Source organism: Syngnathoides biaculeatus, chromosome 20, assembly GCF_019802595.1.
Source record: "Syngnathoides biaculeatus isolate LvHL_M chromosome 20, ASM1980259v1, whole genome shotgun sequence".
NCBI classification, from domain to species: Eukaryota; Metazoa; Chordata; class Actinopteri; order Syngnathiformes; family Syngnathidae; genus Syngnathoides; species Syngnathoides biaculeatus.
The window spans coordinates 9,295,927-9,310,717 of NC_084659.1; the positions used below are offsets into that span (position 1 = coordinate 9,295,927).

A 14,791-nucleotide genomic window follows, 5' to 3' on the forward strand; every position below is an offset into this window, starting at 1 on the left:
CCTTTTGAATATTTCCTTCTATTTGGAGTTTTCTGTATGGAAGTTAATTTACAAGTGTAAAGGTAGAGCATGAGGGCCCACACCCGGCCCGCTACGTCAATTTAAAGCGGCCCACCTAAGTGTGCGTCTAATTCATGTTTTGCTATTGTACCAAAAGTGCATTGGTACTAACGACTTAAAAAAAAAAAAAAAAAAAAAAAAAATCTACATTTTTTTTTGTCAACATTGATTTCAAAGCTAGTTATCAATATGTGGCCCCTGAGAAAAAAAAATGTTTGACACCCCTGGCATAATTAACAAGTACCCAAGAATGATATAATCTTATGTTACGCAAACTTGATTTTTTTTTTTTGTAATGAAATACAAACACACAGCTGTCACTGCTAATGTTTTATTGCGCCACGTTAAGAGCCCAACCGGACCTCTTTAGTTTGGGTTTTGAATTCAACATACTGGCTGCTTGTGTTCAACACCACACCCACCACCAAAAACAGGTTTTGCGCCGAAGACGCTTCGGACCGGAATACTGGCTGACCTAACGACGTCAGCCAGACTACGCAAACCTCAGTCCTGGTAAAGCAAAAAGCCAGAAAATGTACTGTACTTCCAGGTGCTTCCATAAATGGCGCCGCGATGCAATCGGAGCCAAACCTGATCCCCTTGGAAGAGGGGCAAGATGGCGTGGTTGCTGGCCGTCTCGTGATCCGGCGCGCCGTCGTTGGCGTACGCCGAGACCATGACCTCCTCGTTGCACATGAGGTTGATGTAAAGCGGCACGTTGATCGCGAGCTTGAGGATGTGGAACATGAAAACGTACATGCCGTTAACGGGACACGTGAAGCGGCCGATGTGGGTGTCGAACATCTCTCCGAGGTTGCTGTGCAGCTGATCGAAAACGATGGGCTGGTCCAGGTTGCCCGGGGCAAAGTTCACCGTGCGCGAGGCCGTGAACGCGACTCTCACCGGCTGGGAGAGAGGGTAGAGTTGCACGGGAAGTAGAGAGGCGTGATGGTGGCCGTGAGGACTGTGCGGGACGTCTACGACGGAGGCAGGGAGCGAATCGCCGTGTCCGGAATCCACCATTGTGTATTCTTCCGCGCGGTCCGGGCTGCTGACCTGGGAACACGCGCGCCAGGCTGGCGCGGGGTCAAACGGAAAAGAAAATTGCAGTTTCCGCAGTAAAAATATTGCAGTCTCCCGTAATTCCCGGCCTACAGAGAACACCTGGCTAGCGTTAAGATCTGTGGACCAAGGCTTATAACAATAACCTTAGCGCACCTGGTTATAAGCCTCGGTACACAGTTTAACGCTGACGCTAGCTCCTACACGGAAAGAAATTTTAAAATGTACCCTAGTTTTTCTTTACAAAAATTACCTGTGACACGGCAGCAACACTCTAGTACTGCGCTAACGGGGCCGGGTTTAAAAAAAAAAAAAAAAAAACATACCAGTAAAAGTTACTGAGACATGGCAGCAACGCACTGGCACAGTGCTAACAGGGCCGATTTAAAAAAAAAATAAATAAAAAAATAAAAAAACAGCAGCAACACACTGGCGCAGTGCTAACAAGGCCGGTTAAAGAGAAACATACCGGTAAAAATCACTGCGAGGCGGCAGCAAGACGCTAGCACAGTGCGAACAGGGCCGGTTAAAAAAAAAAATACCGGTAAAACTCACTGAGATGCAGCAGAAACACACTAGCACAGCACTCGAGGGGCCGGTTATTATTTAAAAAAGAAAAAAAAAAAAAAAGAAAAGAAAAAACCCACATACCGATAAAAATCACTACAACGCGGCAGTAACACAGCAGCAACACACTACCACAGTGCTAATAGGGTCGGTTAAAAACAAAACAAACAAAAAAAAAAAACGGTAAAATCACTTGCTCGGCACATATTCCACCGGTCACACTTACTTTTTTTTTGCTCTAGTGCCCCCTTGCGCCCGCTAGAAAAAATACACAAATTAGCCGCATCACCACATAAACTGCAGGATGGAAAGCGTGTGAATAAAAGTCGCGGTTTTGTAGGCCGGAAATTACGGTATATTGTATTGAAAGGGCTCAATCCCATCTTTTTGACCCTACCGCTACCGTAGCTTTAAAACATCAGTCGAGAGTTCATGAGGTCATTTTTCATAGAATTTGAGGGCACACCCTAAAACCAATGACTATTTTTATTTTGGACTAGGATGGCTGGCGCAGAAGCGGTTGCCTGTCCACAAGTCATTGAGTGGAAACTCCCTCGTTAATATAATACAATACAGTAATCCCTCTCTACTAGCACAGTACTACAGCGGGAAGCCGCATTGATAAATTATAATGCGGCATACCCAGCAAAACGACAAGGACCTATAAAGAGGCGGGGGGGAGATAGAAAAAAAAAAAAAAAACAACACTTCACTACTTTTCACTTCGAGGGTGGGTCTGGTACCAATTAACAGTGAAAAACGAGGGATTGCTATACATTTGTGCGGCAGTGTGTCCTTACCATTGAAATGATGCTGCGCTCCACATCCACAGAGATTTTGTGATCCGGAGTCCTGTAAACACATCAAAGGCTTCATTGTCGGCACAAAACTGTCGGGCTACTATGAGTGGAGAGGCCGGGGGGGGAGGGAGTAGCCTATTAGAACAAACTCATTTTTGTCACAGGCCACATTGTATTGTTATGGTTTCCCCCAGAGGGCCGTTATGACTGTGAAACCATACAAATCTTCAATCACCTCATCATATCTACACATGAAGTTTGAAATTTTGGTACATATTTTAGCAAGAATCACGTACGTCAGCACACATGATTTGCCTTCGTGGGCCACATAAAATGTGGCGGGCCAGATCTGGCCCCCGGGCCTCGAGTTTGACACCTGCGAGCTAAAGTGTCCGGGGTTAATCAGAGGCACTTTAAACGGTGGCGGGGGTGTGCTGACTTCCACTTATCATGTTTGAATGAATTCTGAAGTTCATTCACAGTTTACTTTTAACTGGGTAACTGAAGTAATCCCCAAATTTCTTGAGTATACACACAATGTTTGGCATTTAGCTAAGAGAACTACTTACTTTCGGAGCACTTAGGAGATGCCCGTAGTTCTTAGAATGTGTCTGGAAAACGCAAGTCCCCCCTGCCAAGTAGAAAATCAGGATCAAAATGTGTGTGATACTTTAAATACTAGTATATTACTTGCAGTACACGCATTGTACAGCAGTTACTAGAACAACTTTTGGTGGTATAAATCATTTCCCCACTTGCAAAACACCCTGATAAAGCAGATTAATATGCAGATTTCAAATATAAAACTTTGACATCCTGGGTTTAGTTCTCCTCCAAAGTCCATCAGAACCCATACCCATTGCTTGGGAGTAGTCCTCTGAAGGCAAAAACTCAGGCGGTGTTTGGGTGCTGGAGTTGGCGTGCCTGATCTCCACCTTGACGCCCCCGTTGAAGACCTGATATCAAAATACGTCGGCATGTCAAATTAGCATAATATTGCAGATAGAATTTGTCGCAAAGCAGTAATATGTTGTATATCCACCATGCTTGGTGCTCAGTTGCAAAAATGCAGAGTTTGCAGCACTGCTATACAGTAACCCCTCTCTACTTCGTGGAACATCTGTTGTGGATTCAGTGTATCGCAGTTTTTCGCCCTCCCCCTCCCGAAAAAAGACTGTTACGTACTAATGTGCCATCCCAGCAAGACGAGAAGGACATATGAAGAAGAAAAAAATATTAATTTTAACATTTACTCATACTTTGCGGTTTTTCACTTTTCGTGGGTAGGTCCGGTACCAATTAACAGTGAAAAATGAGGGATTACTGTACTTTTACCGCATATGTATAAATATATACACTGTCCTTTCTTGACAAGCTTTTGATGCAACTAGTGTTGTAGGGACATAGATTGCATCTGACCAAAGAACCAAAGCAAGAAGCGGCATTTTACACCAGAACCGCGCATTGGTTCAGCGGAACACGTTCGAAGACTTACCGACGGGCTATTCTGAAATTGCACGGAGTTGACGGTTTGCCTTCCAGGCGGCGTGGAAAAGGTGTGCGGGGGAGGGGTCACGGAGATGCTCGGCACTATCCCGTTGCAGGGAGGAATTTTGGGGGTGTCAGCTACTAGTGTCTGAGGGACACAAAAGGTTTGTTAGTGTGTGACAAGAACAGTCGTTTATATCTCAGCAAAAAAAAATCAATTAAGGATAGTGTTTTGTAGACTTTCACGTTACGATCAAGTACCGTAATTTCCGGCCTATAAGCCGCGACTTTTTTTTCACGCCTTCCACCCTCCGGTTTATCCGGTGATGCAGCTAATTTGTGCATTTTTTTTTTTTTTCCTCTAACGGCCGCAAGGGGGCACTCAAGCGGAAAAATTAAGAGCGAGACCGGTGGAATATATGTGCCGAGGAAGTAACTTTTACAGGTATGTTAGTGCTGCGCGTGCTGGCGTTTCTCAGTGATAGTTACCAGTAAGTTTTATTTTAACCAGCCCTGTGGCGCTAGCATTAGCACTAGCTTTAGCGTGCTGATAGCGGTAGTATGACACTAGCGGTAGCAGTAGTGCTAGCCGCGCTAGCGTTAAACTCTGTGTCTTTGTAAACGTCTCGTGTTTGAATGCGGGTTTCAATGTGGGCACTTGCGGCTTTTACACAGCTGCGGCGTATGCATGTACCAAATGGTATTTCCTTTACAAATGTACTCTGTGAGGCTTGTAACCAGGTGCGCTCAGTAGGCCGGGAATTATGGTATAGGCATCTAAAATGACCTTAACCTTTTTAACTGACGTTTGAATTTACCATCTTCTTGACAGTACAACACAGGACATTACACGATCAAATTCTGGAAAAAAAACACTTTTTTTTTTTAACTCACAATGGCCCTGCTACTTGGCACTCGTTTATGTCAATAAATTTCTCCTACCTGGCATAATGTAATCTTTGATAATTGACACATTCTAGTTAATTATTAATGGTCCTGAGTTCAATGGGAAATACATGAACAATAACAAAGTTTCATTTTGCCATTGGGTGAATAACAGAAAAAATGGGCAAGACTACCCAACTTTTCCTCAATTGTGTTTCCGTCTCCGCTTAAGTGTTAAAAAGATTTGATTGTATGCTACTAAAAGTTTTCCTCTTTTGCATCTGCGTATATTTATCAATGCTGAATCGTGGCATCATATTTGAAGTTACTTTGCAAATACATACGGACTTCAAATTGACAGCAATTGGAGACTCGGGGGTGCAAAACAACGGCGGAGAAAATTTCTTCTGTTCCGCCAAATGCAGAGGATCCTATAGAAGAAGAAAAAAATAATAATAATTGAGCAATAAAAATTTGCATACCTGAAAAACTCTCATGCAAAATCTTACATTTGAGGAAATCTCCTTCCCAAAGGTTTTTAGGGACTGATCGCCATTGGTCAGACTGATTTTGGGGTCCAAAAGCCTGGCGGGCAACGGGGTCGACTGTGAATGGAAAATGATGTGTACAGGTCAGAGGTCAAAATAGTCAATGTTTTGAAAATATTATTAATATTTTGAATTACAAAATCCTGGCATTTGGGTGTGTACAATTCACTTACAGCTAAATGACTGCTTACGTGCATTTCTTTTGGTACCACCTCACTTGACTTTTTGAAAGCTGTTGGCGAGGAGAAAGAACAGCATTACATATTTTGAGTCATCAGGTGTATAACAACCAATAGGAGAGGGAAAAAAAAAATGCAGTTTGACAAACTCCATTGTGTAATATTTGTCGGCTATGTTATTATTATTCTTTTTTGAAAAATTGTGACTTTTTTAAGGGTAGTTTTCTAGTAGGGGTGTACACAGTATGTACCGTAATTTCCGGATTATACACCACAACTTTTTTTCCCCACACACTTTGAATCCTCCAGTTTATGTGGTGATGCTGCTAATTTGTGCAATTTTTCTAACGGCTGGAAGAGGGCACTCCAGTGGAAAAGGAAAGAGTGAGACCGGTGGAATATATGTGCAGAGGAAGTGAGTTTTACCGGGTTTTTTTTTTTTTTTTTTTTTTTTTTTTTTTCTTTTTCTAACCGGCCTAGTTAGCACTGTGCTAGTGTGTTGCTGCCGAGTCTCAGTAATTTTTACCGGTATGTTTTTCTTTAACTAGCCCTGATAGGGCTGTGCTAGCGTCTTGCTTCCGCATTTCAGTAATTTTTACCAGTATGTTTTTCTTTAACTGGCCGTGTCAGTGCTGAGCGTGTTGCTGCTGCATCACGGTGTTTTTTTTTTGTTTGTTTTTTTAAACCGGCCTCGTTAGCGCTGTGCTGGCATGTTGCTACCGCATCTCAGTGATTCTTAAATCGCTATGTTTTGTTTTTTTAAACCGGCACTGTTAGCGCTGTGCTAGCGTGTTGCTGCCGCATCAGTGATTTTTACCGGTATGGTTTTTTTTTTTTTTTTTTTTTAAAACTGGCCTCGTTAGCGCTTTGCTAGCATGTTGCTGCCGCGTCACAGGCACAGTTTGGAAAGAAAAGCTAAGGTATAATATTAAAACTTTGAAAACTCTGTACAGTCTCTTTGTAAATATCTCGTGTTTCAATGTGGGCACATGCGGCTTTTAATCAGGTGTGACTTGTGTATGTACAAAAAGCTTTTTCCTTTAAAAATGTACTGGTGGGGTTGATACATGTGATTTGCCACCGCGGGCCACATAAAACCATGTGGGGGGCCAGATCTGGCCCCCGGGCCTTGAGTTTGACATCTGTGCTTTATAGGTAGGAATGATGTTAGTAAAAGATACATCCATGTTCTTTATATTATCCAATGTCCAACATGGCGCCTGTTTGTTAATAGGAAAATATTGCAGTAAGTAAATTTTCTGCTCATAGGATTATCATTACACACACACAAAAAAAAAAAAAAAACTGAACTGAGTTATTAATTTGCTCAATGATATGTGCCCAAACCACACAATTTGAAAGAGGACTAATTTTTAATTACGCAGTTAAAACTAAAGTGATTAGAAATACAAATTAAGATTACACTGTACTAAACTTTGCCTTGTGAAGGTCCAAATTTGTACTGCCTCGAAGTATAGTTATGATACAACGACATTCAGCTATTATGCACTTCTTTCTTTGGCGTGTCTGCAACACGAATGCATATTCAAAATTTATTCTAAATTGGAGATAATTGCAATTTGTAGCGGTCTGACGTTACCTAGCGGAGATGACGAGTCGGATGGTGGCTCCCTTTTAAAACTGGACTGTCCGTTTTCCGGAGGCGAATCACAATCTAGAAGTGAATCCTGGACACCGATGTAAAAAAATAAATATTTAACATAATCAGGAATCGCAATAAGAATAGATTTTTTGTTTCAACTTCCTCGGTCAGGGGTGTCAAACTCAGTGGGCCACCATAGAAACCATAAAAATCTTTAATAACATCACATTTATAAATGAAATTTGAATTTTTTTGGTACAGATTTTAGCAAGAATCACAGAAGTTAGCACACATGATTTGCCTTCGCAGGCCACATAAAATTATGCAGCGGGCCAGATCTGGCCCCCCGGGCCTCGAGTTTGACACCCACGTCTTCGCTGTTCAATCGCTACGTTGCACCTGCATGAAACTGAAGGAGCCGTGGATCTTGGTCATCAGGTCCTCCAAGTGTTTTTTCCTCAGTATAGGGTCTTTGGGGAAGGTCGGCAAGTCCAGGTTCATTCCTGGTAAACCCTGGTGAACATCCTGCCAAGAACCACAAGAGGTAACATTCAAAAACTTATTTATTATTTATTTTTTTTTTAAATAAGCAATTTTTCGTACTCACCATCTTGGCATTTTGCTCTCTTTTAGCTTTCTTCTCCTTCCCCTGAAATGAATTTATATAAAAAAAAAAAAAATCCACTTCACATTTGTTTATCCTGTGCTATGTCATTGTAATTGTTAAAAAAAAAAATAATAATAAAAAAAAAAGAATTCTAAGCTTGAAAAATTGGTATCTTACTTCCCAACAACTCGAGGGTTGTTAAAGAGACAGTGGGAAGGAAACCTCGCCTAGTTCCACTTTTTGGGAATGTGTTGCAGGCCTCAAATTCAAAATTTGTGAATCTTATTTACACAAAATTGAGGGTGTGGGGTGAGGGTTAATATTGCGTAACCCCAAAAAAACTGTTCTGAGCTCGTTGAGAGTGAACTAAAATGGAAAATAAATCAAAAGTATGGATGGGAAAATATTCTGTGCCATGAGATTGAAACAGTTGAGGGTCCTTGGCGCTAGTTTACCTGTGCACTAGTAGCCGCTTTGCCCTTGCTGGTGTCAGGAGCTTTGGGGATTAAAGTAGCGGCACCTTTCCAAGGCTTGTGGACCGGCGCCTTAAGTGAAATGCCTTCATCTGAGAACTCCAAATCCCAGCAGTCAGGAGGCTCCTCGGACCTTGTAACTTCCTCCTTTATTTTGCGCTAGAAATGACAAATCGCATGCGTAAAATTGCGGACTCTGATACGATAAAACCGACATCGTTTTTACAGCCTTTAATGCTGCGGTGTCAAACTCATTTTTGTGGGGGCCACATTGTACTTATAATTTCCTTCAGACGGCCGTTATGACTGCGACACCATAAAAAAAAAAAAAAAAAAAACTTCCATCGCCTCATCATCTCACACACAAAATTTATTAACTAAATTTGGAATCATAAATCAAGGGTAATTGGTTTTTCAACCATCATTCATGTTTGTTACTACAATTATGCTAATAATATCCCAATGTTATAATTTATGATGTATGCCCATTTGAAATGTTTGTACAGATTGTCACAAGAATGTTGGACGTTGGCACATGTGATTTGCATTCGCCGGCCACATAGTCATCTGGCGGGCCAGATCCGGCCCTCGGGCCTTGGGTTTGACACCAGTGCTATTATAATCTGGGATGACTAAAAAAAAAAAAACTTTAAAAATTGAAGAGTTGAAAATTGTTTTTGACATTGTATTTCAGAAATAGCTACCCATTGTCTTTTGTGTAAACTGCTGCTAGTAATACAAAGAGACAATTATATCAAACATTATCTAGAGTGTGGTCCGCAAAAAAAAAAACATGAATGTTGCATCATCTATTAAGTATCTTACCTCCTCAGAAACTTCAGGTTCCGTCAACTTTGACACAGCTATCAAAAGAAAAGAGACGTTTACAGATTTTAAACAAGTCATCTTTTGAAAATTGACTTTTATCACGTTAAAAACTTCAGAACAGTTTTTTTCTTCCAAATCTGTTGTTTGGCAATGTTGTTGTGTTGAAAGCCATCAACATGTACTCTTGTTCGATTTAGGATCAGCCTTCATAACGAGTCTATAAATTGGTTTTAATAAAAAAAAATCTTTGAAACAGCATGGGCGTCAAAGTAAGTGTCATCTCAATTACTGCTGTACTTGCTTGGACTTACGTGGAGCCGTTTTGGATGGAAGACAAGAGAAGTACTTGCAGTTCAATAATTTGGTAAGCTCCTCTTTCAGCTTTTTAACTGAAAAAGAAACAGACGGGCGCTTTTACAAATAATAATACCATATTTCCCAGCTGACAGAGCACACCTGGTTAAAAGACTCATCGAGTACATTTGTAAAGGAAATACCATTTGATACATACATACGCCGCAGCTGTGTAAAACCGCAAGTCCCACATTGGAACACGAGATATTTACAAAGAAAGCTGGTACACAGAAAGAGTTTAACCCTAGCGCAGTGCTAGCACAGCGCTAATGCTAGAGCTAACGCTAGCACTAACAGGGCCAGTTAAAATAAAACTTACTGGTAAATATCACTGAAACACACCAGCAACATGCTAGTACAGCGCTAACAGGGTCGGTAAATGTCACTTCCTCGGCACATATATTCCACCGGTCTCATTCATACCTTTTCCGCTCGAGTGCCCCTTGTGGACATTAGAAAAAAAATGCACAAATCGCATAAAGCCGCGGCTTGAAGGCCGGAAATTACAGTACTAATGTTAGCCAAGGTGATAAAACATGAATAGAGCCAGGGAGCTAACCGTAGAACGAGTCATTCCGGGCCATAAATGCTCCCATACGTACATGTGGATCCTGCTACTGGTTTTTCTTTCCCCTCCAGCAGGTCAAAGTAGATCAGAGCCGCGTCCTCCATCTGCTGCTCTAAACTTAAACACAGTAAAGACACAATGCAAAGAAGTTTTAGTAACATAGTTATCTATCCATCTTCCGCTGCTAATCTTAAATTTACACTGATTTTTTTATTTTATTTTGCAAATATTCTATCATTTGAATTTGATGCCTGGAAGATGTTCCTCAATGTATGATTGCAAGGAATTCAGTGAATCTGGGGAAAATCAGCAAGGCCATTGGACCCCTCATGTGACACCACATTAAAAACCAGCATCATTGTGCCAAGGATGTTGCTACATGAGCTCAGAAACTCTTCCGAAAACCATTGTCAGTTAACAGTCTGTCGCTACAGCTACAAATGCAAGTTAAAACTCTACTATGCAAAGAAAAGCCATACAACAGCAACACTGCTTCTCTGGGCCTCAGCTTATCGGAGATGGACTGGCCCTAAAGTTGAAACGTCTGCCCTGAAATAAGTCTACTTTTCATATTTTTTGACAAATCTTGGGGCTGCACGGTGGGGGGTGTGGGGTTGAGCCCATGGGAAGGCTAACTTGCAGATCTGTCAAGGGACACCATTAATGCTGAACGATACATGTAGGTTTTGGACCAAGACGTGCTGCCATCCAAGCAATGCCTTTTTCAGGGATGTCCCTGCTTATTTCCGCAAGACAACGGCAAGCCACATTTTGTACGCGTTACAACATAGTGGGTTCGTAGTAAAAGAGTGCGAGTACTAGAATAGCCTGCCAGCAGTTGGAACGTGTCCCCCATTGAAAATGCTTGGCGCGTTATGGATTCAGAAAATGTGACAATGGAGCCCACGGACCGTTGAGCAACAAAAATAACCACCCATACGAGACTAACAATTAGAGTCTTCACTTCCTAAATAAGTGGCTCACCTGGAAAGCGTTGACCTCACAGTTCTGAGGTCCCGGGTTCAATCCCGGCTCTGCCTGTGTGGAGTTTGCATGTTCTCCCCGTGCCTGCGTGGGTTTCCTCCCACATCCCAAAAACATGAAACATGAATTAGACGCTCTAAATTGCCCCGGGGTGTGACTGTGAGTGCGGCTGTTTGTCTGTCTCCATGTGCCCTGTGATTGGCTGGCAACCAGTTCACGGTGTACTCTGCCTCCTGCCCGTTGACAGCAGGGACAGCTCATGTTGCTCCCTGCTATGAGCAAGATACAACTACCCACTATCGCAGTTTTTGAAGGAAAACAACACAAAGCAGTAAAATGAGTCCATTGTAAACATCAAATTCCAATCGGAACTCACCTCATTCTGTCATCCTGCCGCACTCCGAGCAACGTGGCCAGCTGGCTGAGGCTGTTCAGACGCTGCGGCGGCAGGAAGGGCGCCTGATTGCGCCCGTTCAGCAGGTCTCTCTTGACGTTGGCGTGTTGGATGCTGGCAAGGAGGTGTTGGACCTGCAGCACCGTGCAGAGCCGCCTCCTTTCCGCTTCTAACGTGACCAGTTGCTCCCTCTTGACCGCCTTCTTCTGTGACTTCAGCAGCTGCCGAGCAAAACACTTTAGCAAATAACCTCCGTACTATTTACGTTGAAATTGAAATTCCTGTCACAATAATCTGGCAAAACTAGCTTTAAAAATGAAATACCGTTTGCACTACAAAGTGATCGCAACCATCATCTCATAAATCACAATTAATTAGTTTCGTAAAAGCAAAGTTTTATTCCCCTACCATGGCCAACCACATGCCAGTCTCCGCCATATTCAATAGGGGCCGTATCACAGGTTTTAAGTTCATTTGTAGGACTGTAATTAAGTGTATGTGCGAGTACAAAAAAACTAAAATAATAAATAACCAAGGAAGATGGTGTAAACAAGCTGTGTGCAAAACTACTCATGAAACTCTCCATGGCAACACCGCTACTGGCCTGTACGTCGCTTCCTGCTTCTTCCCGAAAACAAATCCCTCGAGAGGATTTTCATGGCGGGAGTTACAAAAATGTTTTGTGGTGAAAAAACAGATGGGTCCATACCACCTGCCATTATTTTATTAATAACGTACTAAAAATCATGCATTTCATGACAGTGGACCTTTAAGTACACATTTTATAAACGAGGCCACATCAAGTTCAAAGAGAACCCATCAGACATGAGGATAAGCGTCGGCAACCGGCTATTAAACGCTTACATTTTGTGTCAAATTGTCCATCGTTTTGTGGAGCTCCTGGGCAAACTCCAAGTTATGCACCACCTGCTCATATTTATCAGTAGCAGCCTATAAAAACAAAAACAAACAAACGAAAAAAAACACAACAATCATGGTATCCTGACTTCATTTGATGTCATTTGGAAAACCCGGACTCACCATTTGGTCTTTATTAAGAGTTTCACCCGAGTCCAGGCGTCTCTTATAATGTTCCAGTTTCAGCTATGGCAAGCAAGACAAAAATCCAGCTGGCTCCTCTCCCGCACACCCCAAAATTGCGTTTTAAGACTTCTTTTTTCCCCACATTTTGCCGTTCCTACCTTCTTTTTCTCCAAGTTGCGAACCTTGTGTTTGAGGCAAATAAGCCCGTCTTCAACGTAGGCTTCGTATCCATAATAAGCGGTGGGGGATTCAAAGCTCGGCGGGGCGTCGGGGCTGGCGGGCGAGTCCCCCTTTGGACTCGCGACGACCACGGCGCCGTCCGCCGACTGTTCGAGGGTGACGCCCGTCGTTGGGGAAGGAGAAAGCTGCACCATCGCTAGGCTCCACAACTAGAAGGAGGGTAAATCTTCCAATTAAAAAATAATTAAAAAAAAAAATACACATTTTAAAAATCCGGGATATGCTCCAGTACTAATGCGACCCTCATGAGGATAAGCGGCTCAAAATGGAGAGAGATATATAATAAACACATACTCAATGTTTTGAGTCTTTATAGAAGATTAAATGTTAGATTATATTGGTTCAACAGCATGTAGAGGTTTTTCTTTCTTTCCATATTTGAGATGGCATAACGCTGCTAAATATGGGTTGTGTCGTCCCCTGCTGTTAGTTTGAGGAAACACATGAAGGACCAAAGGATTATTATTTTTTTTGTGGGGGTGGACGGTCTTTCTTCAATGTTTACATCATGGAGTAAAAAAAAAAAATAAAAATAAATAAAATTATATATATATATATTATATATATATATATATATATATATATATTAGCGTAAAGCTGCTTCCTGCCTCCTTAAAACTATCAAAATGGGCCTCCAGAGAAACTTAATTGGTTCTTACAACCATATTCAAAAATGTCACTGATTATTTTATATCATAATTCAGACTGTTATGGTTTGGCCTGCATCGTCTATTTCATGAAATAAAACATGAATACTGCACTGTACTTAAAAGAATCAATCAGTGCCAAGGGATACATTCTTATTTGTAGTACATGTAGTTGTGATGCTCAATTTTCATTTTAAATATGGTGCTCCTGAAAGGTATTGGTAACATTTAAACACGTGTAGCAACGGTTAAAAATATGAAACATGTTTCCAAAGGCATTTTTTTTTTTTTTGCGAGTTATTAAAAAAAGAAAAAGTTTATTGGTTCCCAACGCCAGTGCAGCTAAAATACAATTACCAATGAAGGTAAGTGCTTATTATTCCATTTAAATAAAACTGAAATAAACGACTTTATTACCAGAAATCAACCTTTGACACCGACAGGGTGTAAACACATGACGGCTAACGCCAACCATCATTTAATTGACCACTTCCGGAACTCCCATTATCGAACGAAGACGTCGTGGCGTCAAAACATTCAATAAAATCAAATATTTACTAATATATTTACCCACGTCACCAACCTTCTTAGCTTTGGTTTGGGCGTAAATTTCCCAACAGAAGTCACCGGCAGCGCTCCAACTCGTCGCGACTTGTCAAGGTGGATCAATTTGCAGAGGACGCTTCGCGCCCTGCTTTTGCTTTATATACATCGCTGCCTTCCGATTGGAGTACTTCCGGTTCGTGGCTTCCTCGACCTGCTGACCCCCAAAAAAACTTCATGAATAGACCGAGAAAATTAATTATTATAGTGCTGAAAATGACATTTGTGTGTTGTTTTTTTTTTTTTTTTTTTTTACACCAGGTGCCACCTAAAAAAATTAAAAATAAAATAAAAGTATTTTAACTCACCAAACACCGGCACAATGGCCATCATTAAAATACAGTAGCATAGTGGGCCCAAGTGATCATTCAATCAAAACGTACTGCACATTTAAAGGTCATTTAATTTTTTTTAGAAAACACTTAAAATTTCACAGGGTTCAAAAATAAAATCAATTTGTCACATCCAGCAGACTTTGAAGATTTAAAACTCAATTACAGATACATAATCAGCATAGCTGTAGATAATAACCCTGAAATATGTAACGGAGAGTGGGAACGACATCTATGCGTATGAAACAATGCGAAAGTGAGCGATAAATCTATTTCCACACAAAAGCATGAACGACCAGAAAAACTTGTTTTGATTAGTGGTGGTGGCACACAAAATATCCTTGCAACGTGTACGTGTTTACTGTACTTCCTCGTTTCACGTCGCTGTGACTCCAGAATAAAGAAGATAAAGTAATAAAATAATAATTCAAAATGAAGTCCCACAGCAAATGATCACATCATGAGCAAATCCAAGTTGAGATGAACCAATTCCTTTAGCATGACTCGGTCCCTACAAAGCCGACA

At 41.5% G+C, this 14,791-nt stretch overlaps 1 protein-coding gene across 4 annotated transcripts; it reads right to left on the reverse strand.

The window, feature by feature from the left end:
* Positions 1-377: 377 nt before the first annotated feature.
* On the reverse strand, positions 378-14,062 carry caprin2 (caprin family member 2). 4 transcript variants are annotated; one of them, XM_061807587.1, is made up of 20 exons: positions 13,915-14,062; positions 12,603-12,833; positions 12,442-12,504; positions 12,265-12,351; positions 11,383-11,621; positions 10,057-10,139; positions 9,412-9,489; positions 9,098-9,135; positions 8,255-8,431; positions 7,800-7,841; positions 7,592-7,717; positions 7,190-7,277; positions 5,602-5,642; positions 5,372-5,467; positions 5,207-5,293; positions 3,985-4,125; positions 3,346-3,445; positions 3,059-3,120; positions 2,490-2,541; positions 378-1,136 (listed from the first exon to the last, which is right to left on the reverse strand). In XM_061807587.1, exons 2-20 carry the CDS (start codon positions 12,816-12,818, stop codon positions 565-567), a joined length of 2,388 nt encoding a protein of 795 aa, XP_061663571.1. In that variant the 5' UTR covers positions 12,819-12,833; positions 13,915-14,062; the 3' UTR covers positions 378-564. The 4 variants fall into 4 exon arrangements, with proteins under 4 accessions (XP_061663571.1, XP_061663568.1, XP_061663570.1 ...); XM_061807584.1 differs by having other exon boundaries at positions 5,584-5,642; XM_061807586.1 differs by having other exon boundaries at positions 5,584-5,642; positions 13,902-14,056.
* Positions 14,063-14,791: the final 729 nt, after the last annotated feature.